Genomic DNA, 22,961 nt, shown 5'->3' with positions numbered 1-22,961 from the left:
TTTCTACGGCCCTTTGGAGAAACACAGGCCTGGAGGAGGCCTCCAAGAACAAAAAGAACCTGTGTGCCCCATTTCAAGATGTGCTGGGTGGAACCGATCCATTGTAAATGTTTGTCCCTAAAATGTTTTCATTAAAAAAATGTAGACGATCTATTACATACGGTGCGCTCTGTGTGATGATAGAACTTCCCGCGCTGCTGAAGACCCGTCTCCGAAGGTGAAAGGCTGATCCTGTCACTGCTTCCCCAGTCACAAAAGCTGTAAGGCTGGCTTTCACGGTGGACTGTCCCCAGGCCGAAAATTGGGTGGTGACAAAGGCACACACAGTAGGTTGTAAACCGAGCACTCCGTTACGCGCTGAGCGCTATCCCCAAACTGCATCCTGTACCAGGCAAGTCCACATCCGGCCACAGTGTGTGGGAGCAGTAGCATCTTCCAGGCAAAACCAGACAGCCTGGCGGAGGGTGGTGACTGCGGAAACTTATCACTGACCCTGAGGCATAGACGTGCAAAGAATTAACATCCCCCCTACCCCGCCTTGCCCGACTCTGGCCCCATCGCCCCTTTTGATAGCCAATGAGGAAAACGGCAAAGCAGCTCTTGAATTCAGACGGGAGTACTGTCTGTTCACTCCACATCTGCTTCACCTTCTTTAGAAAGGTCGGGGGACGTGTCAGAATACTTGCTTTTTTGGGGCAAGAGTCAAAATATAGTAAAATAGGGTCTCTGCCGCCAAGAGCTCTCCGTTCAGGGGACAGACATGCAAACAAAGACTGAGTTACAAGCCGCTCAGAGGGGTAGATTCTAACCATGGTAGTCCGTTCTGAAGCATTATAGGAAACGTATTGCTTTGAGAAAAAGAAAAATGCCCGATTGCTCAGTCTTAATGGTTTCAACAAGCATGGGATGTCCACACACTCCGAAATTCTCTCTCTCTCTCTCTCTCTCTCTCTCTCTCTCTCTCTCTCTCTCTCTCTCTCTCTCTCTCCCTTTCTTTCTCTGTTTTTAACAAATTGCTATTTTAGGCCAGGTAATGTTTCCTTTTCCTCCATCTCAGCTCAGGGTGAAATTTCTAATACAGACAGCTTCAGTTGAACTTTATTAGATTAAATTACATTTGCTAACAATTTGTGACATTTATTTTCTAGACATGTGCACCAATTTTTGACTTCCTTTAGCGTAAAGCTAATAAAATCCTATATTCGATAACTTAAATCAGATTTATCTCCCAGGGAAAAATTAACAGCTGTGCCACTGGAAACCTCTCTCCTCAGTTCAATGATAAGTTACCTCTAGAAATGCCAAGCGTTCTCAGACCTGGAAATAGTTGCAAGAAAAGGTGGAGCCCTGTTCACGTGAGCTGAGCTCCTTTCGTGTAGGTCTAAGAGTTAAACTCAGAGCAGCTCTCAGTTTGGGGGTTCTGATTTGCATATTAATGCCCTTAGTAGTTTTACCTCCATCTCTTTTATTTTACAATAAGTGATTTAGTTACAACACAGGATTCTGATAGCAGGAGCCACTCCCCACCTCCACAAAGCTTGTGGGAGCCTAGTTCCCCGACCAGGGGAGTCCTAACCACTGCACCACCAGGGAATTCCCAGTAGGAGCTTTGAGTGCATCTTGTATTTTGCTGACTTACCACTGAAACACACAGTTGCTCTGAGCCTATGGGACCTGGGCCAGCACAATGCAAATAGAGACGCGAAATGAGTAATGAGAACGGAAGGATAATGCTGCTATTATGCCCGCCTACTTTGTCTGGGGGTGGGGCTGGGGGAGGCGAGAGTAGGCAAGCGGGGAGGAGGGGATAGAGGAGGCCCGTGGGCATTTATTGCGCTGCGGTCACCCTCTCATAGGCGGGGTTTGTCTTGTTTCATAACGATGCGACACGGACTTCCCTGGCGGCGCGGTGGAGAAGACTCCATGCTCCCAATTCAGGAGGCCCAGGCTCGATCCCCGGTCGGAGAACTAGATCCCACCTGCATGCCGCAACTAAGAGTTCACATGCCACAACCGAGAAGCCTGAGTGCCGCAACTAAGGAGCTGGTGAGCTGCAACTAAGGAGCCCGCCTGCTGCAACCAAGACCTGGCGCAACCAAATAAATAAATAAATATTCAACAACAACAACAACAAATGATGTGCCAGGTGGAGTGGCAGAATGAAGGCGCAGGTACCATCCTCACCGTCATTAGCCCTGTGCTGAGGGCACCTGGGCACCTGCAGTACGACGGCCTCTCTAACGAGCCAAGGAAAAGCGACAGAACGCGTTGGGTACCTTGGGCAGATGTACCAAGCGCACTGGGGTGGGGTCAGGGGAACGGCAGGGACACAGCTGTGGTCATGGGGCTGCTGAGCAGGGCTGCCACCCAACACAGACGGTTGTAGGATCGGGGATTTAGGTGACAAAACTGCAAACGGAGTTGCTGGTACTTCCCATTCTGCATTTCATGACGATGCTGGAATCCTGTCCCATGGCTGGAACAGCAAAACAGCTGTGGCTGTCGTTTTCTTCGTCTGAATGCAGCGAGTTCAATCGATTGAAAGTAATGATAGCCTGGGACTTGGCTTGTGGGAATCTGTTCATCCAATAACCTCTGAATCCATACTAGTGTGGCCCAGAATCCTACGGCAAAGTGTCCTACGACCCACGTGTGCTGGGCCTGAGAGCAGGTTGGGGTCCCTTCTCCAGCAAGGACACAACCCCAGACTCTTTTTATCGCTCTGGGCAGTGGTTTCAGAGTCATGCCAAGTGTCTATTTGCTTAAAGCATCTCATGGGTGGACTCACGTATCTTTCCCGTTTTTCAGTGGTGGTGAACCGAAGCAGTCTTAGGACCCGTAATCCCATCACTATCGGCCTCAGACTAAGTAAAATAATCAAAGGCTGCCGCTTGCCGGCTCTGGAGAGAGCACTCCTGCTTGGGGCCCTTCACAGGGGTGTGTTCCGTGGACGTTCCCTCCCCGATGTTCCCTAGCACGTGGTTTAGCATCTACACTAGGTATACGTGGAAACTTACCATATAGTTCGTGGCAGATTCTGCGGCAAGCAGGTGGGCCTTTAGATGCTTCACCTTGGGCAAAAGAACCTTTCTGGGCGTTGGCTTCCTTACTGGTGAAATGACACTAGTTTCTTCCTGATTTGGCTGTCGAGAGGTTGTAAATAAGAAAACACACGTAAAGCACTTAGCACGTTGGTAGCTGGGAAACAGCTCTGTACTCTGACATCCAGTATCGAACTTTTCTTGGGAACCAATGACATCTCTCCTGGCCCTCTCTCTGGGGCCAGTGGACTTGGAGCAACAGAGTGACGACCCCTGGGATCTTGGGACGAAGGGTGGGCGATGGAGGCAGTTTCCTGAGGCTTCATGGAGAACGGCTCAAGGCCACCATGCCCTCAGCTTGTGGCGGCTGAGTTCAAGCCTGACGACACAGCCTTCGCAGAGCAGTTGCCAAGGAACAAAGTAATCCTGTGACAGAAACACTGCCGGGGGTTTCGGTTTGCAGGTGGAAACGGTTTTGGGTGGTGACAAGTTTTATTACGAGCATTCCTGGTCTCCCTGAAACAACCGTGTGAGAAGACAAGTTACGTAGGACAAAACCGCAGACCCAGCCTGGCAACAGAAAACATGCACTGTGTTTCCTTGATATTGATCCACAGATGTATGGGATTAAAAAAAAACAGTCCCACCAAGCCCAAGCCTGCACACTTAAGCTGATCCATAGCCTGCCATTCGGCAAGATGACTTTTGCTGATAAGTTGTTTTCTTGGGAAGTCCTGGGAGTGGCCCTTGGCTGTACCCCCACTAGCCAGGCGACCACGGATGAGCGAGGTCACCACCACCTTCCTCGGTGTGGGGGATGCGAAGTGAATCAACCCACATTAGCACAGAGTCGCCCAGGGACTGCCTGCCCCCCTTCCTTATGGCCGGGAAGGAGCAGCTCCCGTACTGCCCTCTAAGGAGCCGCTGTGTCGGAACGGATAGAGCTCAGGGGTTAGGAGGAGAGGACTGTGCGTTTCACGTGGGTATTCAGTAAAGGGCTGTAGTGTGATGTTAGTAATGTAGTGATTTCTGTACTCAAAAGCCAGTGGCCCTTTGGTTAACAATTTCCGGTGATTATGTGACGCAACAGAGTACCCGTCATGGCCACAGAAAGCATTTAAATCCCATTGGGTCAAAAAGAATTCCTAATGACATGGAAATAGTGATTCTTAAGAAGATCTACTGTGATCACGTGGCTTAACGTTCTCTGCAAGTCAAGTATGGCTGTCATGCACGCACATAAACTATGCACTGACAAGGGCGGGCGCTCCTCAAATAAACTCACAGGATCTTATTGCAAACTTTATATCATTCAAGGACGGAAGCTTTCCACAGAGACATGTACAATTATAATGAAAAAAAATAAAGTTACAATGAAAGTTACACCTGAAACGAATATTATGTCAACTCTACTTTGCTAAAAATAAAATAATAATGAAAGTCAAAAAGAAAACAGATGCAAACTTGATTTTACAAAATTTGACAATTGAAAGAGTAAGGTACAATCAAGATGTAGAGTCAGTTACAAGCCACTTTAGAAAAATGCTGTTTCGAGGACAGCAGAAATGTTAGCAGGTAGTCAGTGCAGGGGCCCTAAGTAACTTGGAGATTGTGGGGAGATGAGCACAGGCTGCAGAAGGTTCTGGAGAAGAACCTGTGTAGGGTGCTCTCCCGGGGGACTAGTCTCTGCCAGGAGCCACGGCCTCCCCTCGAGGTGAGGGCGCTCTGAGTGGGTCTCGCTGATGTGTGAAGGGCTGGGAGAGACATGGACGGTCCTCACCCTCCACAGTGGAATCAGGTCTGGGAACCCAGGGTCCCGGCCCTGCTCCCAGCCCCATCCCCATGGCTGTGCGTGTACGGGGGGCTCCAGCACCGTGGCGGGCGAGCAGCGGTGGGCACAGGGAGACCAGGGCAGGGAGTGTCCTTGTCACTTCACTTTTCCCCAGAGTGAGCATGACGCGTTTCCTCCAACTAGGGGAAGAGTCTTCTACAGACCAAATGGAGCTGGACAAGACGTCTAGGCCACTTCTGGCTGCACAATCTGAAAGATGTACTCGAGCTGCTGAAACGTCAGCATTTGCAGAGATGATGAGTTGGAGAATTTGAAATCAAAGATGTCCTAGAAAACCAGTCAGGGTGACAGGTGAGCCAGTGTGTCCTGTGGCCAGACGGTCACCGAGCCAACAACGTTTGCATCTGTCAGCCTCGGTACCGACCTCAGCACGACAAGAGCTGCAGGCTCTTGTGAGCCCACGGGGAGAACCATCGGTTACCAGGATCTGCATTTGTTTTCAGGAAAAGCCCAGAAACTACACAAGAAGTTGTTCAGTTTCAAGGTTAGTCTAGTTTGGCCACCCAACTTCCATCACAGGTGCAGCCTTTACACCTGGAAGGCAAGACCAGCCAGGTCTCAACCAGGGGGTGAACTTCACCTTTGAAGCTGGGAGACACAAGGCTACAGATAGACCCCCTGTCAGTTTCTGAAACAAGATTGAGAATTGGGCCTCTGACAGTTCCACAGAGAGGGCCCAGGAAAAATGCGGGTAAGGAGGTGACGGGCGGCCTCTAGTGGCCACTGACAGCCAAGTTTCACAGCAGAGCCCTGGGAGAAAAGGTACTTTCAACCTCCTGCAATAAGTACAACGGCTGTTATGAGAATATAAAATAAAGCAATCAGGAAGAAGAAAATGTCTGTAACTATATCTTCAGTATTTTGCCAAAGAAAAACCTCAGATCAGTAGATAGTCGTCCTGAAATAAAAACAGTTTAGGTGGATTCTTTTGTGGATGTATTTATTAAGTTCTAAAACCTTGAATAACTTTTATTTTAAAAATTCAAACTGAAAAAACAACTAGGAAAACCAGAAATTTCAACAACTTTCAGAGAGAGCTATGGGTGTCCTTTTTAGTTATTATTATTATTATTATTTTGCCAAAAGAAAGGTGAGCTAATATTTTAGAAAGCTTCATCAACTGGTGAACTTCATCTTGGTCTCCACTTTATGTCTTTGACTCCATGAAAATGTCTTTTCAAAGCAGTGTTATCTGCCCACGGAGAATTTAAACAGGAATCGTCGTCATTTTCTTCCAGTTTCTGGATACAAACGTGTTTTGCTCAGGGAGGCATTTCAGGAAAGTGTTCTGCAGAGCCCACGACCCACCTCCCTGCTCCCCACGTCCCCAGAAGCGGGACACCTCCAGACCCTAAGGCAGGTGGACACCGAGCGGGGCCCCCGCGGCCCTGGTGAGGCTGAAGTTCAGGAGGTGACCTCACTACATCCTGCAGAGCCCCCCCACCGCCCCCCGAGCTACCCCCGTGCCCAGAGTAAGGCCTGGGGGCGAGGGGGTGAACGCCCCAGGCACCAGCTGGCCGAGAATCCCTGAGTCACACGGTACCTTGAGCTCCTCCTGTCTCCTGTGATAGAAGAGCATCAGCTGTTTCTGGTCCTCGCTGCTCATGATGGGCTCTCGTGCTGGAGCTCCCTGCCCCCTCTGAAAAGACGGGGGGACAGCAAATTGCGGACTGAGGCGTTCTTAGAAGGATGACCCAGGAAGTTACAGCTCACGCCTTACAATTGCCTTTGCCGACTGCTAAAGATAAACAGGTCATGCATTTCTGATCATCCGCAGCGAAGCATGAGGGGAGTTTCGCTCTGGCCCTGGGCCCTCACGGTGGAGGCTGGGTGGTGCCGTGTTGGTCCCAGCCATTCCCAAGTCAGCCACTGCAGGTCCAGTGAGGGAGGGGTAGGGATAATCGTGGGGGGGACCCTGTTGCCCCCAAACTAGAGAGAGATGATTTAGGAGAGAGCACGTAATAAAGCAGCCTGCAGGTATACGGCTCCACACGGAGTTCTTACGGGTCTCCAGCCCTCCGCCTCATTCACAGACCATCAGCACTTAGAAAAACTTGAGATCAGTGCTCTGGGCTGGATTTTTCATTTCAAGAAACATTTTTAGTTACGTGTAAGTCCCATTTTTAAAGTCGAAATGAACGCAGCATACTCTCCTTTCCCCCCCAGTTAAAACAAACTCCAGATACTGTCAATCGATCCATATTTCCTTCATGTTTTTGTTGCCCCATAAAGAGGACAGTTTGACTTTAAACCTGGACGGGCAGGATTAAAGTGTCTGCACAAGAGTTTCAATCTTTCAGATTTAATGTAAAGTTTTATCAGTTTGCAAGTAAGTAAAAAATAGTGACATGTTAAAGTACTTACCCGCTGAATCTTGACAATAATTTTGGTTTTTTCATTCTTTCCCACGTAGTCCGAAAGCTTCTTGGTTCGTCTTAGCTCCTTCGCTGCCCACCACAACTGTGCCTCTGATTCTGTGATGACACTGAGTGCTGCCTGGGTTCACGGTAAGAACCAGCTTTAACGTAGTCAGGACACGGCCAAGGGTGTGGCCCGGCCCTGGGGGCAGGGAGCCTGGCCAATGCCCCTCCCAGCATAGGAAGTGGGACAGGCTTCCAGCACCCTGCCCTCCCCTGCCCTCCCCCACCCCGGGCAGCACTAATGCCCCCTACTCAAAGCCCTCGCTCATTTCAGCACCTTCCCTGTTAGTTTCAACTCATGCCCTGACTCAGGTAACTTCTGGGAAGTGGCGGGTATCCGATCTCATTTGCCCCCTCATCCATGATATAAGGTCCGTCTTAGATGGATTTTTAGGTTACTGCCAGGGAAGAATACGGGGATCCTGCTGGGTGTTTAAATACAAAAGCCTCTGACTTACGATGGGTCGATTTATGACTTTTTGACTATATGATGGTGTGAAAGTGATACACATTCAGTAGAAACCATACTTTAAATTTTGATTTCTTCTCGGCCTAGTGTTGTAGAGTATGAGACTTTCTCGTGATGCCGGGCAGCGGCAGTAACTTGTGGTCGCCAGAGTAATCAACCGGTACAACTGTCCGTACCAGACCACAGTTCTGTTTTTCACTTTCAGTACAGTATTCAATAAATCACACTATTATAAAATAGGCTTTGTGTTAGATGATTTTGCCCAACTGTTGGCTAATGTAAGTGTTCTGAGCACGTTTCAGGTGGGCTAGGCTAAGCTATGATATTTGGTAGGTTAAATGTATTAAATGCATTTTCAACTTATAATATTTTCAACTTACGCTGGGATTGTTGGGACATAACCCCATCATAAATTGAGGAAGGGCTGTATAGGTATAATGGGGCCGTTCGTTTGCTTCTGCATATCCTGCCTATTTAAGATGGCTCAGAGAAAAAGATACTGTCCCATAGGATAAGGAATGAAAAAATGAGAAATGAGAAAATGAGAAAAACAAAGGAAAGTGGAACATAAAGCTAAGAAAATAATAAGGAGCAAGAGGTAAGGCTAGGGACTTTCCTGGTGGCGCAGTGGTTAAGAATCCACCTGCCAATGCAGGGGACACGGGTTCGAGCCCTGGTCCAGGAAGATCCCATCCCACATGCCGTGGAGCAAATAAGCCTGTGCGCCACAACTACTGAGCCTGCGCTCTAGAGCCTGCGAGCCATGACTACTGAAGCCCGCACGCCACAACTACTGAAGCCCATGCGCCTAGAGCCCGTGCTCCACAACAAGAGAAACCACCACAATGAGAAGTCCGTGCACCGCGACAAAGAGTAGCCCCTGCTCGCCACAACTAGAGAAAGCCCATGGGCAGCAACGAAGACCTAACGCAGCCAAGAATGAATGAACAAACGAATAAATGGAATGAATGAATGAATAAATAAATAAATAAATGTATTGGGGGGGAGAAAAAGAGATAAGGCTAGAACACAAAATTCCATGCAAAGGGACCAATACGTTTGGGTAGAAATAGGCACAAATTAGGGTTTTGGCTTCCCAGTGGTCAAAGAAAATGGGAATGTTTTCAGTTACTTTCTTGTCTCTTGCCACCCCTGTGTGCGTGGGCCAAGCCCTCAACCAGGAGCACGTCCTCGGGGTCCTCCCCTGAATTCACAACTCTGCTCTGAAGCCTAGTATAGCAAAATGGAAAGCTGTGTATGAAGCAACAAACTACATCAGCAGAGAAAGGTCAAATCTGAGGGGCTTCTGCTCTTTGGGGGCTGGGGAAGGGAATGACCTCACCTGGAAGAAACCCCAAGAGCCACATACCTGACTCCCCGACAGATCTTCTTTATTTTCAAATTCCATCCGGATAGGATCGTATGGCGGCAACCCCATGGGATAAACAATCATCACTGCACCTCGAAGCTGGTCCAAGGCGTCCTTCACCATCTCCATGGTAACGCAGACATTGGCTTCCACGTGTTTCTGAAAGTGATTACAGGCATTGTTATCTATGATGAGGCTGATCAATTCAACAAATATCAATCAAGTTCTTGTACAAGACCCGTGCCAGATACTCCAGAGCAACAGAAAGAATCAGATGGTGCTCGGCTACCAGAGACTACAGTCTATTTCCGGGGCTGAGCCATGGCCACCACGACCTAGGTTATAAAGCAGGATATGAGCGACACCAAGAGGGGTGAAGTGCAGAGGACACTCTGAGGGGAGGAATCCAGGTCCAGCGGTACAGATGTGAGAGGGCATCAGGAAACAGGGCAGAGGGGACGGCACCTCAGGGAACAGAGTGCTTCAGCACAAGCAACGGCAAAGAAAAGCAAGTAACAGCCAGCAGCCCACGCAGCTCGGGGAAGGGAAGACACGGCTGGCTGGCCAGGCCGGAGCCTGTTTGGGGATGGCCGTGAACGCCAGGCTGAGGAGTTGGCATTGACAGTGAGGCGATGGGCAGCGAGTGGCCTCTCCGGGAAGAAGTGGTGACGCTGCGAGACTCATCTTGCAGTGGTTGTAGAATGGGCACAGGCGGGGGCAGACCATGTAGCAGGCTCTGAAGAGTGCAGAGAAAGGGGTGACGTGATCGAGAGTGTATCTGGTCTCTGTCCCCTGTTCCTGGAGCAGAGCTTCAAAAACACTTGGCATTTCCTGAGTGGTAGGGTCGTCATTATCCTAACCAGCCCTCTTTGACCAGACCTGGGCTCATGCCGACGAGGTGATCCATGCGAACCCGTGGATAGTTTGGGGAGGGGTGGCCGCCCCAGGAAGCCCAAGCTGGACTAGCAGGTTGGAGCTTTCAGACACCCTCCCCGCGCCCCCATCATCACCACCTCTGGAGAAGGGGATTGGAGAGGAGCTCAGTCACATGGCCACTGAGTTAACCAATCAGGTCCACACAATGAAACCCTGATAAAAATTCTGGACATTGAAGCTCAGTGGAGCCCCTGGATGGAGAGCACACGGAAGGTGAGTGCCCGGGAAGGTGTGTGCCCGGGAAGGTGAGTGCCCGGGAAGGTGAGTGCCCGGGGTCCACGGAGGAGGAGAGGCTGTGGAGGTTCTGCACCCCCTGCCCCTGGCTCTAACTTTGCTCTATGGGTCTCTCCCATCCGGCGGTTTCTGAGTTGTATGCTTTATAACAAAACTTTATAACAGGAAATACACCACTTGCAGCGTGTTCAGTGAGTCATTCAAGCAAATTACTGAACCTGAAGGGGGGGTGGGTGGGAACCTCCAAATCTGCAGCCAAGTCAGACAGAGTGCAGGTCACCTGGTGCCTGAAGTCAGGCAAGTCTGGCTGGGGACCTCACCCTTTAGCTTGCAGGGTCCGTGCCAGCTCTGGGTAGTTGGTGTCAGAGCTGAGTTGCAGGACCCCCCAGCTGGTGTCTGAACACAAAGGCTATATCAGGGGAGCCTTAAATAAAGTGGTGACCATGGAAATGAAAGGAGGGGTTGGGTTTAAGATGTATCTTAAATCCATGGGAGTGGACGGTACAGGACCAGACTTAAGGCCTACGGGTGACAGAGGGGAAGTGACGAAGGTGACACTGAGCCTGGATAACCGCGACAGCAGTGGCTCTTAGAAATGGAAAGTCTGCAGGAAGTGCTTCCTCTTGGGTAAAGAACACAGGGCAGAGGCATCAATGAGTTCAGGTCTAGAAAACTGGAGTTTGAAGTGCTGGTTGGACTTTCAGGTAGAACCTTCTAGAAACCAGCTGGAAACTCAGGTTGCAAGTAAAGGAGGATGCTGGGGTAGAGGACCGAGATTTGAGAGTTATCTGTGGAGAGTGGAACATGTATTTGGCCGAGAAGATAAAATGCCGAGGAAGAAAGAACAGAAAGAAAAGAGAAGAGAGTCAGGGTAAAGTACTTTGAGAAACACCAAATTTAAGAGGCAAGAGTCAGAGAAAACAGCCACCAGGAAGCCGGGAGGGAACCAGGATAGAGGAGGCTCATGTATGTGGTCGAAAGACAGAGAGGGGTCCCGGAGTCAGACGGGAAAAGCCCCTGGATTTGCAGGAGGGGGGTCACTGCTGGCCCTGAGGCGGCCAGTTCTGTGGCGGAAGAAAACAGCCCAGGTTCTGAGAAACCCGGGGGGATCTGGCCCGAGGATCTGGGGATCTCTCCTTCGGGAAAGCTGCTGGGGGTGGGAAGATGGGGGAGGCGAGTGTTGGGGGGGCAGGTGGAAGGTTAAGCTGCAGAGGATTGATTTCAGGCTAAGGAAAGAGGCCCGAGTGTGCTTACAGAGTAGATGCTGCCATAGGACGGGAGAGACTAAAGGCATTATGCCTCCTGGGTTTCTAGAAGTGGGGATGCAGACCAGCTGGAGTGGGGGGCGGCAGCGGAAGTGGGAGAGCCCAGGGGCAGGAGACACTGGCCAGAGTTTCGAGAGAAGAACGAGAGAGATGCAGGAAGAGACAGTTTGCAGGGGGCCGGAAACCCGAGGGCTTGTGCCAGACGGCCTCGACCTCACTGCCAAGGCAGGAGGCAGATCTGCCACAGAGAAGGTGAGAGGGCAGGAGCCCAAGGAGAGGAAGCGTCTGAGACAGGCTGGGGAAGGGCCAGCGGGCCCGCAGTCCCCATGAGGTCAGAGCTTGCTCAGCACAGGAGGTCAGGCCAGGAGCACAGGCCACGCAGAGACCCAGAGCCAGGAAGAGGCCACCTCGGGCCCCGCTGGGCTGGGAGGCAAGGTAGGGGAGAGGGGTTATCGGGAACCCTCGGCACGCTGACAAGGGGCTGGGGGGCAAGGGAGGGGGCAGGGAAGGATGGATGATCCTGCACTAGGAGGGCGACATCAGGGCCCACATCTGAGACGGAACCACTCTGGTTAACTGTGAGTTATAACCTGACCGAGCTGTAGGCAAGTGACGCGGAAGGGAGATGAAAATCCTTGCTTCGGAGGAAATGCAGGAGTCCTGTGACCTGGTACAACATGGATCATCAGCGTGGATGCCCAAGTCCCGGGGGGACAGGGGGCCAGGCAGCACCCGTGGCCTGAAGCTGATGCACCCCCGGGAGGAAGGCAGAATGCCCTGGAGGCCCAGATTGAAACTCTCTAAACCTACGTTCTCATCTGTAAGACGGAGGTAATATTCCTGCCTTACCTACTCCCAGGGCGGCTTATGAAATTGTTTCCAAGTCATAAATCCCCACAAAATACATCAGGCCTTCCCATGAGGGGCACATGCCGTAGGGACGGTGTGAAGATCTACCGGATCCGGGGTCACCGGAGGGAAGCTGTCCCACTCAGAGGGCTCCACCCCCCACTACCAATATATGCAGAAAGGGGGCGCCACGGGGTCATTTTCTACAAAAACTCCACCAATGTCAAGGGCGGTGATTCCCCACCAGATGCCATGGTTGGGTGACAGAGAAACTCACGGTGCGGCCTCAGGACGACAGAGATTCCCCGCTGTCCTGGTCTCCCACTCACAGCAGAGGGTGGGTCCCAGGAAGAGGGCGGCATGGACACCATCGTCCCACCCCAAGGAGCCCCAGTTTTGATACTCCACCGTCTTCCACTCTCCCCCTGAGGAACCTGAGCGATGGAGGCGGAGTCCCAGGCCCAGGGCCAAGGGACTGGTCACAGTGGGGCCGCTGGGACCTGAACTCTTCCTTCCCTGCTTGCCCAGTGGGTGCTGACCCACAGGGTTAAATGCCCCCCGCAGGGCAGGGTCTAGGGAGGCGAGAGCGACGCCAGCTGCATTTTGGAAGCAGCGTGGAAGGGCCCCGGGTGAGAAGTGAGGCCTGGCCACCCAGGAGCTCTGCAACTTTGGGCAAATCACTGCAGCAAAGCGACTGGAGCCCCTGGGAAACCTCTCTCTCTCAACTATGACATGACTATATAAAAATACACACAGGCAAAGGGAGGAAGTGATACAAATGAATAGGAAGGATATCCACAGAAGAGCGGGGAGTGAAGGGGGCGGAGCAGGGTCCAGGCCACTGTTCTCCTAACGTGCTCTGAGATGTGTCCATTTGACTAGATGTTACTAGCTATTATCTATGCTTTTAAAAAAAGGTTCTGCAGTCAAATGCATTTTGCAAACGCTGGATCGAACCGAAGCCTTCCTTGTAGGCTTTCCCAGAGTCTTTCCTATATTAACAGGCAGAAGCACAGCCTTTCCTGAAGCACTTAAAGGATTAGTTAAGAGCTTGAAGAATTGGGGAAATGTTGGTTTGGAAATGACAGTTATGCCCAGTGCATCGAGAGGAACGGAAGAAAAAGCAGTTATCAAGTGAGAAGGCCTGCAGTGGCGGGTGGGAACAACTAGTATCAGCAACACATAAGTAAAAGTGACTGATAAAAACATTCAATTCTTGAAAAATCCTTAAATTATTCTTCTCCAGACTCACAGTATATGCATGTCAATGGTATGTTTCTCCTTCAATGAAATACTTTTTGTGTAAATACTTAAGACAATTACAAAAAGCTAATTCGTTATAAACACGTGCTGTGTCAGTCAGGTATCTGTAGATCCAGCATGTGGTTACAATGTTCGCATCTCCCCATTCCACTTTCATTAGTTCTTAAGGGATACAAACTACAACACGTAAAATAGACAAGCAATAAGGATTTACTGTATAGCACAGGAACTTATATTTAATATCCTGCAATAACCTAAAATAGAATATAATCAGAAAAACCCACAACTGAATCACTATGCGGTGCACCTGACACTAACACAATATTGTAAACCAACTATACTTCAACTAAAAAAAAAAGTTAAGGAAACAAAATCATATATGCATCCATTCATATGTGAACCACATGTACACAAGCCAATAACCATTTCTGTCAGACCTGAAAGAACTGGGAGGATTGAGGACAACTGTCACAGTTATGAGAAGGAAAAGCTAGGGCTCACCCCAAACAGGCTTGTTTCCCCTGCCTCTGGAAGGAGGAAGGAAGGAGGGAGGGAGGGGGAGGGAGGGGAGAGAGAAAAGAAAGAAAGAGAAAGGAAGAAAAGAAAGAAAGAACGAAAGAGAGAAAGAAAGAAAGAGAGAAAGAAAGAGAAAGAGAGAGAGAAAAGGAAAGAGAAAAGGAAAGAGAGAAAAGGAAAGAGAGGGAGAGGGAGGGAAGGAGGGAGGGAGGAAGAGAGAGAGAGAGAGAGAAAAGAAAGAGAGAGAAAGAAAGAGAAAGGAAGAGAAAGAGAGAGAAAGGAAGAGAAAGAGAGAGAAAGAAAGAAGGAAAGAGAGAAAAGGCCCTTGCCTCCGGAAGGAGGGAGGGAGAGAGAGAGAGAGAGAGAGAAAAGAAAGAAGAAGGAAGAAAAGAAAGAAAAAGAAAGAAAGAGAAAGAAAGAGAGAAAGAGAGAAAAGGAAAGAGAGAGGGAGAGGGAGGGAAGGAGGGAGGGAGGAAAGGAAAGGAAAGAAAGGCTTCATTTAAAAAGCTAACCTTAGATATTATTGCTTTGGCTTCTTCTATAGTCTTCTTTAAAACTTGCTTCATCTTTTCATTTGGAGCTATAAAAACAAAAAAGGGAAGGGGGAAAGAGACAGCCATCTTTAAAACTCTTCTTAAACATCTTAATCCCTTCTGTCTGAGTCAGGGAGGAAGTGAGATGAGAGAAAGTACAAGAATGGAATTCAGATGAGGGATACAGGAAAGCTGGCTGTAAGAAATTAGGTAAAAATCTTTCAAACTTCATATTCTTAATAAATAACATAGCCATTGAAAATACTAGAAATATAAAACTGTATTAAAATAAGAGTGATTAAGACAATCTTGGTTTAAAGATGAATAATGAACTGGTAAAAATAAACTGTTAACTGTTCTTACGAGGACCATTGTTTTTTTCATTGATGCAGTTCCTCCTAAAAAGCAAAAGGTCTCTCCAAATTGAGAATGGGTTTAGGTATGAAAAGATGTGGAAGACAACCAGCTATTTTCTAGGTTAAAATTCAAAAGAAATAATACTAGAAATTCCTATTATCTTCAATACAAAAAAAAATTTCTGAGCATGCAAAGGCCTTATAGGGACACTTTCTTTTGCTCCTAATAGTGTTTTAACGGCATAGTAGATACTTAGGTGTTTGTTAACTGATCAATTATAGTCTTTTATTTTATCTTATTTTTTTTAAAGAATCCATGATAAACATTATTTATTTATTTGGCTGCATTGGGTCTTCGTTGCTGCGCGCGGGCTTTCTCTAGTTGCAGCAAGTTTGGTCTACTCTTCGTTGTGGTGCGTGGGCTTCTCATTGCAGTGGCTTCTCTTGTTGTAGAGCACGGGCTCTAGGCACGCGGGCTTCAGTAGTTGTGGCACGTGGGCTCAGTAGTTGTGGCTCGCAGGCTGTAGAGCACAGGCTTAGTAGTTGTGGTGCACGGGCTTAGTTGCTCCATGGCATGTGGGATCTTCCAGGATCAGGACTCGAACCCGTGTCCCCTGCATTGGCAGGCGGACTGGTAACCACTGTGTCACCAGGGAAGTGCCAATTATAGCCTTTTTTTGTTGTTGTTGTTGTTTTTGGGGTTTTTTGCCATACGCGGGCCTCTCACTGTTGTGGCCTCTCCCGTTGCGGAGCACAGGCTCCGGACACGCAGGCTCAGCGGCCATGGCTCACGGGCCCAGCTGCTCCGTGCCATGTGGGATCTTCCCGGACCGGGGCACGAGCCCGTGTCCCCTGCATCGGCAGGCAGACTCTCAACCACTGCGCCACCAGAGAAGCCCCTATAGTCTTTTAAATGGAGGTTTTTATGCAGATTAAAAGGGATAAGAAGCTATGAAAATGGGTTATCATCCCTTTTTCCTTCCAATTCCACACAAACAACCATATACTAAAACAAGAGGAATTTCTTCAGTGTTCTGGTGTGTCCTAAGCTGCTTTGTACAAAAGAGAGACACGTCCTCAATTCGAGTGGAGATAGTTGGGCTGACATTTATTTCCTCCTTCCACACAGAGTCTCTAAATAAACCCTGATCTGCAAACTATAACAAAACACACCCTTCAGTACATTATCAATGATTATCCCCTCAAACTGTTAGGTCGAACCACATGAAAATGCCAATTTTCAATCACTTGTTGCCTACAAAAATGGTCATTTCTTATGGTTCATCTATCACATTTAAAAGCTAGCTGCAACTTAGAGCAAGAAGACAGATGCCTTCTTTTCCACCTAATTCATTCTGGATTAGTGTTTTACAAGTAGTTATATGGTGCAGTATTTTATAAGTTTGTATATAAATACTGAGGTCAATTTTTTAACTTAAAGAACTGCTTTCGTACTTATTGCTATACTCAGGCATGCAGAGAGAAGAAAAATGCTGAATTACCTTGTCCATTCCTTCGTCCAATATCATCCTTTTTAAACACTGAACCCGCACTGGGGACACACTTTTCACCCCATTCATCCTTTAATTTCAAATCTTCAATCTGGTCATCAGTCAGTCCTTGCATATTGGGAGGGAGAAATACGCCATGTTCTGCTAATTCTTCCATTTCTTAAAAACAAGAGAAAGTTAGACAATATGTATGGTAGTCATCATCATAACACCTTACACCTCATTGGAATGTAAGCTCCCCAGTGGTTGGGGGTCTTGCCCATTGGCTATTTAACAAACACTTTGATGTCACTTGCTATGTGCCAGACCTGTCCTTGACCTCTGACAAACGCTCACCAATTTGTCCTAGGTCAACCGAAGCAGAGAGTCTGGGTGTTTACCCACCGTTCACAGGCTACAGGTTCTGTGCTCCAACCCTCTGTGCTACGTTATACTTCCCGGCACTCAGGAGGCACAAATTCAAATTCACTGACAGTCTGAATACGCATCCACATAGGGCGTTATGGTTTTCCAAGCGCGTTCACATAGCTTATTTCATTTAATTTAACCTTGAGAGGTAGGCCAGACCGTTATCAACATCCCCATCTTCCCTAATTTGCAGCTGTATCACCTGAGGCTTGCTCTGGTCACACTTCAACTACTGTATATAAAACTTTATATAAATACTTTATAAAGGATTTATGTACATCTGATCATTGGGGAGGGTATAAGGCAGCTCACGCCCTTCCACAGTGGCAGAGACAAGACCTTGATTTTCTAGTATCATGTTCGCTATTCAGATGCATGCTTTCTATTTTTCCTGTTCCATATATATTCACCCCCAAACGAATCCACATTTCAACCTTGCAAAACTTTCTTTCTTTTTCCTTCTTTCTCTCTCTCCCTTCTTTCTTTCACATGAAAGAGGTACGTGGAGCTAAGTCTTCCCATAGCACTGTGTGAAGACACCAGATGGCCTGTAATAATATAATACTATGGAACAAATGGTGGAACTTAATGGGCTATTTATGGGATACTTATTGTCTCTCTCCCCACCAGACTGTAAGTATCTGGGGGTCAAGGAGCTGATCTCATTCATCCCTGTCTTCGGTGGGCATAGCACTGGGGCCTGCCTGAACCACGGCTGATAACAAGGATGGTAGACTAAATGAATGGGTTTTTTTTTTTTTTTTTTGGCCACGCCGCATGGCACGTAGGATCTTAGTTCCCCCACCAGGGATCGAACCCGCACCCCCCTGCAGTGGAAGCGCAGAATCTTAACTACTGGACCACCATGGAAGTCCCAAATGAATGGGTTTTCAGTTCACTAACATGCCTGAACAATCAGCACCACATTTCAATGGATAATTTCATAGAAAAAGAAGTTGAGGCCCTTTTCTCCCCAAATGCTTTCATTTTAAAATAACACTTAATCGAGCTTGTTTTGGAGTCAGTAAATTTTACTAAGAAACTATACGTATGACCCATAAAAGTAGAAACCATGACCCTTAAGGAGTTCTCCATGGTACAAAAATCACGTGGTATAATTACAGACACAATCACACCCTGGACCACACCTGGAGTAGCATCCTGTCAAGTACTGCGCTGCGTAATGTGGCAGTTACTAGCTGCACGTGGCTACTTGGATTTAAGTTGAAATGCAGTGAAATAAAAAACGCACTTTCTTGGTGGTGCTCAACGGCCCCCTGTGCTTAGTGGATACCTTACTGGACAGCACAACCTGGGAACATTTTCCATCGCGGTGGAAAGCTCCCTTGGACGGCACTGCTCCAGAGTGTCGAGGGGACGGTGACCAAAACACTGTAACAGGAGAATCAGGCTTTGCTTCCTGGAGAAGGAAACACCAAGAGAGGCAAGAACACCGAGACTCTCTCACTGTTTCTCACCTCTGAAGGCCATCCCAAAGCGGGGGGGGGGGGGCGCTCACCACCGGAAACTGCGCTACCTCCAAAGTAGGAAATTCACTCGTAAAAAACGGCCCAGTGGGGCTTCCCTGGTGGCGCAGTGGTTGAGAGTCCGCCTGCCGATGCAGGGGACACGGGTTCGTGCCCCGGTCCGGGAGGGTCCCAGGTGCCGCAGAGCGGCTGGGCCCGTGAGCCATGACCGCTGAGACTGTGCTCCGCAGCGGGAGAGGCCACAACAGTGAAAGGCCCGCGTACCGCAAAAAAAAAAAAAAATTAAAAAAATTTAAAAAGAGCCCAGTGGTCGTGCCACCTCTCACACTTGTTGAAATCCACTACACCGGCTCTTGGGCCCAAGCTTCCGGCTCCCTCCTGTGCCTCTTGCCTCCTCGGTACAGGGTCTATTTCGGTTTGCTCACAGCGCCCCAATCCCGGCTCCCAGACCCTGGGGTGCGCCCTCCCCGCCGGCTCCGGGAGCCTCTCCTCGCGGTCCACCAGCTCTTGAAGCATCGCTGGCGAGCCCCGCCGTCCCATTTCAAGCCCGGCTGCCGCATATCTTTGCAAATCTTCACAAACTTGACCCTCGGCCCAAGCCTGCCCGAGAAAGTGTCCCGCCCAACTTCGTCCCAGATGGCCCGGTTTCTTCTTCCCTTCCGGGGCCGTCGCGGTCCGGGCCCCCACCCCAACCCAGCCGGCAAACTCGCCGCGCCGCCGGGCCGCACCTGAGCAGACGCGCTGCACCTTGAGCCGCGCGTTGTAGACCCGGGCCACCTGCACCGTGAGCTCCTCCAGCTCCGTGCTCCCCGGCGCCTGCAGCAGGAACTGGCTCTCGTCGCCCCGCTTCACGTGCAGCAGAACCATGGTGGCTCCGGAGGTCCCGCCGAGGCGGCGAGAAGGCCTGGGATGAGCGGCGAACAGCGACGACCGACCGACTAACTGCCGCTGGGAGGCGGGAACCCGGGGCTCCGGGGCTCGCGCTGCTGGGGGAACGGCACTCGCTCCCGGAAGTGGCTGTTGCCAGGAGCAACAAAGAAACAGTCTGAGGGCCGCCGCTCAAGGTCAGACCCCGAGGCTGCGGAAGCTATGGTGCGCGGAGACCCCGCCCTCCACTCCTGGGAGCAGGTGCTGCCGAGCAACGATCCACGCAGTCCGGGAGGGCCTCCGGGGCCCGTCCGCACCCGCCGAGCCGGATTCGCCGAGCCCTGCTCCCGGAAGTGGCGTCGGGGCAACCCTCAAACAGACCAGCCGGCGGAGTGGAGCGCTGGCCGCCCAGTCGGCTCGCCTGGGGCCCAAGATTCCACCCAGGGAGATGGGTGGGTGGGAAAGAGGTTGCTAGGTCGGGAATGGGTGGGGTGGTGCGAACCCACAGGTGCCCAGCCCCGCAGCAGTCTCCCCACCGCAGCTCCGAGCCTCGGTAGCATTTCCGCCGCCCCCCGTCTCCACTTCCGGAAACTCCTCCAGCTGCTTCGGGTCTGGAGCGCTCAGAAGAGGCTGTTTCGGATCGCTGATCCCCGGTGTCTGCTGCTTCTGCTCCGGTTTTCAGCACTGAAGAGTCAGGGAAAGTGTCCGTACTCCTTCGTGGGGGCTGATTCGGATTCGCATCTCTAGAGTGGCTCGAGCGGCTGCTGCCGTAGCGACCCTCCCCAAACTATCCAGCAACTCACTGCCCAACAAATTCTTATTAAAGGCAATCGGGTTCGGTGCTTTCTTCCGGGCGCCGGTGACAGGGAGGCAGATTCAGGGTCACTGCTCTCAATGGAGCTTATATTCAGTGTAAGTCACAAAGAGAAAACAAAAGTAAACGGATAAGGCAAATTCAAATAGATATAAAAACAGAACAGGTTGACTGGCTTTTTAGATTGGATGGTCAAGGAATGCCTTAAGCCTTCAGGCATTCCTTGGGTGACATTTGTACTGAGGCCTTGACAACGAGGCGCTAGCAAAGCTAAAACAGTGCAAGGCCCCGACCCCTGGTTATCTCCTTGGAAGGGCCATTGCCAAATGCAAATTGAATATTACAAGCAGCTGCCACTTTGTGTACCTGAAACTTTGCCTCCCTCCATTGAAACCCTTAAATTCCGGGGCAGAGTGGAGAAAGTGTGTGACTGTAGGCCTTGGAAATGCCCAAAGCCAATCCAGAGCCTCACGTGAAGACCGTTAGACTGACACTGGATAGAAGCGGGATGGCGCCCAGGGAGAGATGTGTTTTCATCTCTAGTACTGTTGCGGCAGGGTTCACCCAAGCCCTGGAACATGCAGTACTGGTCAGGTTGGCAAACGTCTCTCTTACCCAGAGGAAGAAAGTGGCCTACTGTGGTCTCTTAGCTCCTGACTGCTGGCTGTAAGATCATACCCCTATTTCTCCTGAATCCAACTGCGTATCCATCAAGCCAACTCCTGCTTAAAAACTTGGTTTATAGTATAGCCTTCTAGGTAGAGAGAACCATTTTTCCACACACTCATGTACTACAGGGTCTCTGGGTATAATTTTTAATAATATAATATGAATGAAAAGTATAGAAAACCCATGTTTGTACTGGCCACTCAGTTTTGTTTAAATATGTAGTTATCAACTACATATCTGGTGGAAAATCTGCCAGACTGTCACAGATAGAGCCCTTGTACCATCTTTAATCTTTGTCAGCACTGGTATTTGCCTTTGTAGTCCTCTTAACTTTACTCTTTTTTTAATAAAGAATTGCTGTTTATATAAACACTGTTATAAAGAACAAAACAAACTCAGAAAAAAGTGATCAGGGTATTACTTCTCACCGATAAGGCAACTAATGCCCTAGTATCTCAAAATCCTTTACAGACTTTACTCTTTCGTTGCATTCCTTTCAGTGTTCTCTTTAGGTCTTTTTCTTCTCATACAGGCCATGTCTTACAAATTCTGTGCGTAGCTTTTTCTCAGTGTGGTTCTTTTTTTTAAACATAAATTTACTTATTTTTGGCTGCATTGGGTCTTCGTTGCTGCGCACGGGCTTTCTCTAGTTGCGGTGAGGGGGGGCTACTCTTCATTGCGGGGCGTGGGCTTCTCACTGCAGTGGCTTCTCTTGCTGTGGAGCACGGGCTCTAGGTGCACAGGCTTTGGTAGTTGTGGCTCGTGGGCTCAGTAGTTGTGGCTCGTGGGCTCCAGAGCGCAAGCTCCAGAGTGCAGGCTCAGTTGTGGTGCACAGGCTTTGTTGCTCTGCGGCATGTGGGATCTTCCTGGGTCAGGGCTCGAGCCCGTGTCCCGTGCATTGGCAGGTGGCTTCTTAACCACCATGCCACCAGGGAAGCCCTCTCAGTGTGGTTTAAGTGATCATAAATCATGCCAAAGCCTGTTGTCTTGTCACCACCCAAGTGGGTTTTGAATTTGAAGACAGAGATGACATCTGGGTGGTCTTGTGTACTTTAGCTTATTGTCTCAATATTTTAGGTACTGTTGCCTTTCTAGGGTAAAGGGCATCTTATGACCATTTGTATCTGCTGAAGCACTGCATTAGTGATGAACAGATAACTAATGGGGCATTCATAATGGCTGCTAGATATCAGGCAGCCAGGGAGGAAAAGAGCACATTTTTACTGTATTGAAAAAAAAAATTTTTTTTAATACCATTAACACACATATGTATCCCTAAAGAATGGAGAATATTGTTTTGTATGTTTTAAGTTTTATGTAACTAATGTCATACTGTATTATTTTGTACCTTGCTTTATGGCTCCATAATGAGATTTACTAATATTTCATTCACTTCACCACTGTATAGTATTCCACTAGGAATATGTCACTCTATTCCCCTCTTGATGGCTGGTTTCTTTCTAGTCTTCACCATTACACACAATGCACATCCCGCTCCAACGTATCCTAGTTTCTCTCCAAGTCTAACTGGTTGTGACAGAATACAGGAACTTTACTGGATGTTGCTAAATTGTTCTCCAGAACTGATGTGCCACCTTGCCCTCTCACCAACAGTGTAGGAGCTCCCGTCTTTCCACATGTTCGCGAAATCTCGATGTGGTCAGATGTTACTTTTCTAACATTAATTTTTACGTTAATTATATATTATATAATTTATATTAATATTAGTTTTCTAACAGTAATAAATTGGCATTTTGATTGATACATGAGTTTGGTTTTCCTGTGTCAGTCACTCATGCTGTAAATGTGGACCTGCGGGGCTCAGGATCTGGCTACGGATCACGTGGAGAGGCTGAAAAGATAAGCTACAGACAGGGAGACATATGTGCAAACCACATATCCAACAGAGGTGGAGTATCTAGCATACAAAAAGGACCCTCAAAACACGATAGTAAAAAAGCAATCGACTTAGAAAATGCACAGAAGACACAAACAGATATTTCACTGAAGAAGATGTTAGATGGCAAATATCACATGAACATATGTTCACTACCATTAGCCATTAGGGAAACACAAAGCCACAGTGAAATATTTACTACCAA

At 49.0% G+C, this 22,961-nt stretch overlaps 1 protein-coding gene across 2 annotated transcripts; it reads right to left on the bottom strand.

Annotated features, from left to right (window-relative positions):
• Positions 1-5,955: 5,955 nt before the first annotated feature.
• On the bottom strand, positions 5,956-19,528 carry LOC308618194 (cilia- and flagella-associated protein 298). Of its 2 annotated transcripts, XM_081235711.1 has the most exons (7): positions 19,238-19,528; positions 16,606-16,773; positions 14,727-14,794; positions 9,152-9,310; positions 7,258-7,389; positions 6,437-6,532; positions 5,956-6,134 (listed from the first exon to the last, which is right to left on the bottom strand). In XM_081235711.1, exons 1-7 carry the CDS (start codon positions 19,374-19,376, stop codon positions 6,024-6,026), a joined length of 873 nt encoding a protein of 290 aa, XP_081091837.1. In that variant the 5' UTR covers positions 19,377-19,528; the 3' UTR covers positions 5,956-6,023. The 2 variants fall into 2 exon arrangements, with proteins under 2 accessions (XP_081091837.1, XP_081091838.1); XM_081235712.1 differs by lacking the exons at positions 5,956-6,134; positions 6,437-6,532 and adding an exon at positions 6,545-6,808.
• Between the last annotated feature and the right edge of the window lie 3,433 nt (positions 19,529-22,961).

The sequence above is a fragment of the Mesoplodon bidens genome, assembly GCF_964165515.1.
Source record: "Mesoplodon bidens genome assembly, chromosome: 5".
Lineage (NCBI taxonomy): Eukaryota > Metazoa > Chordata > Mammalia > Artiodactyla > Ziphiidae > Mesoplodon > Mesoplodon bidens.
The sequence above is the reverse complement of the archived record's forward strand: the minus strand, read 5'-3'. Positions and strand labels throughout refer to the sequence as shown.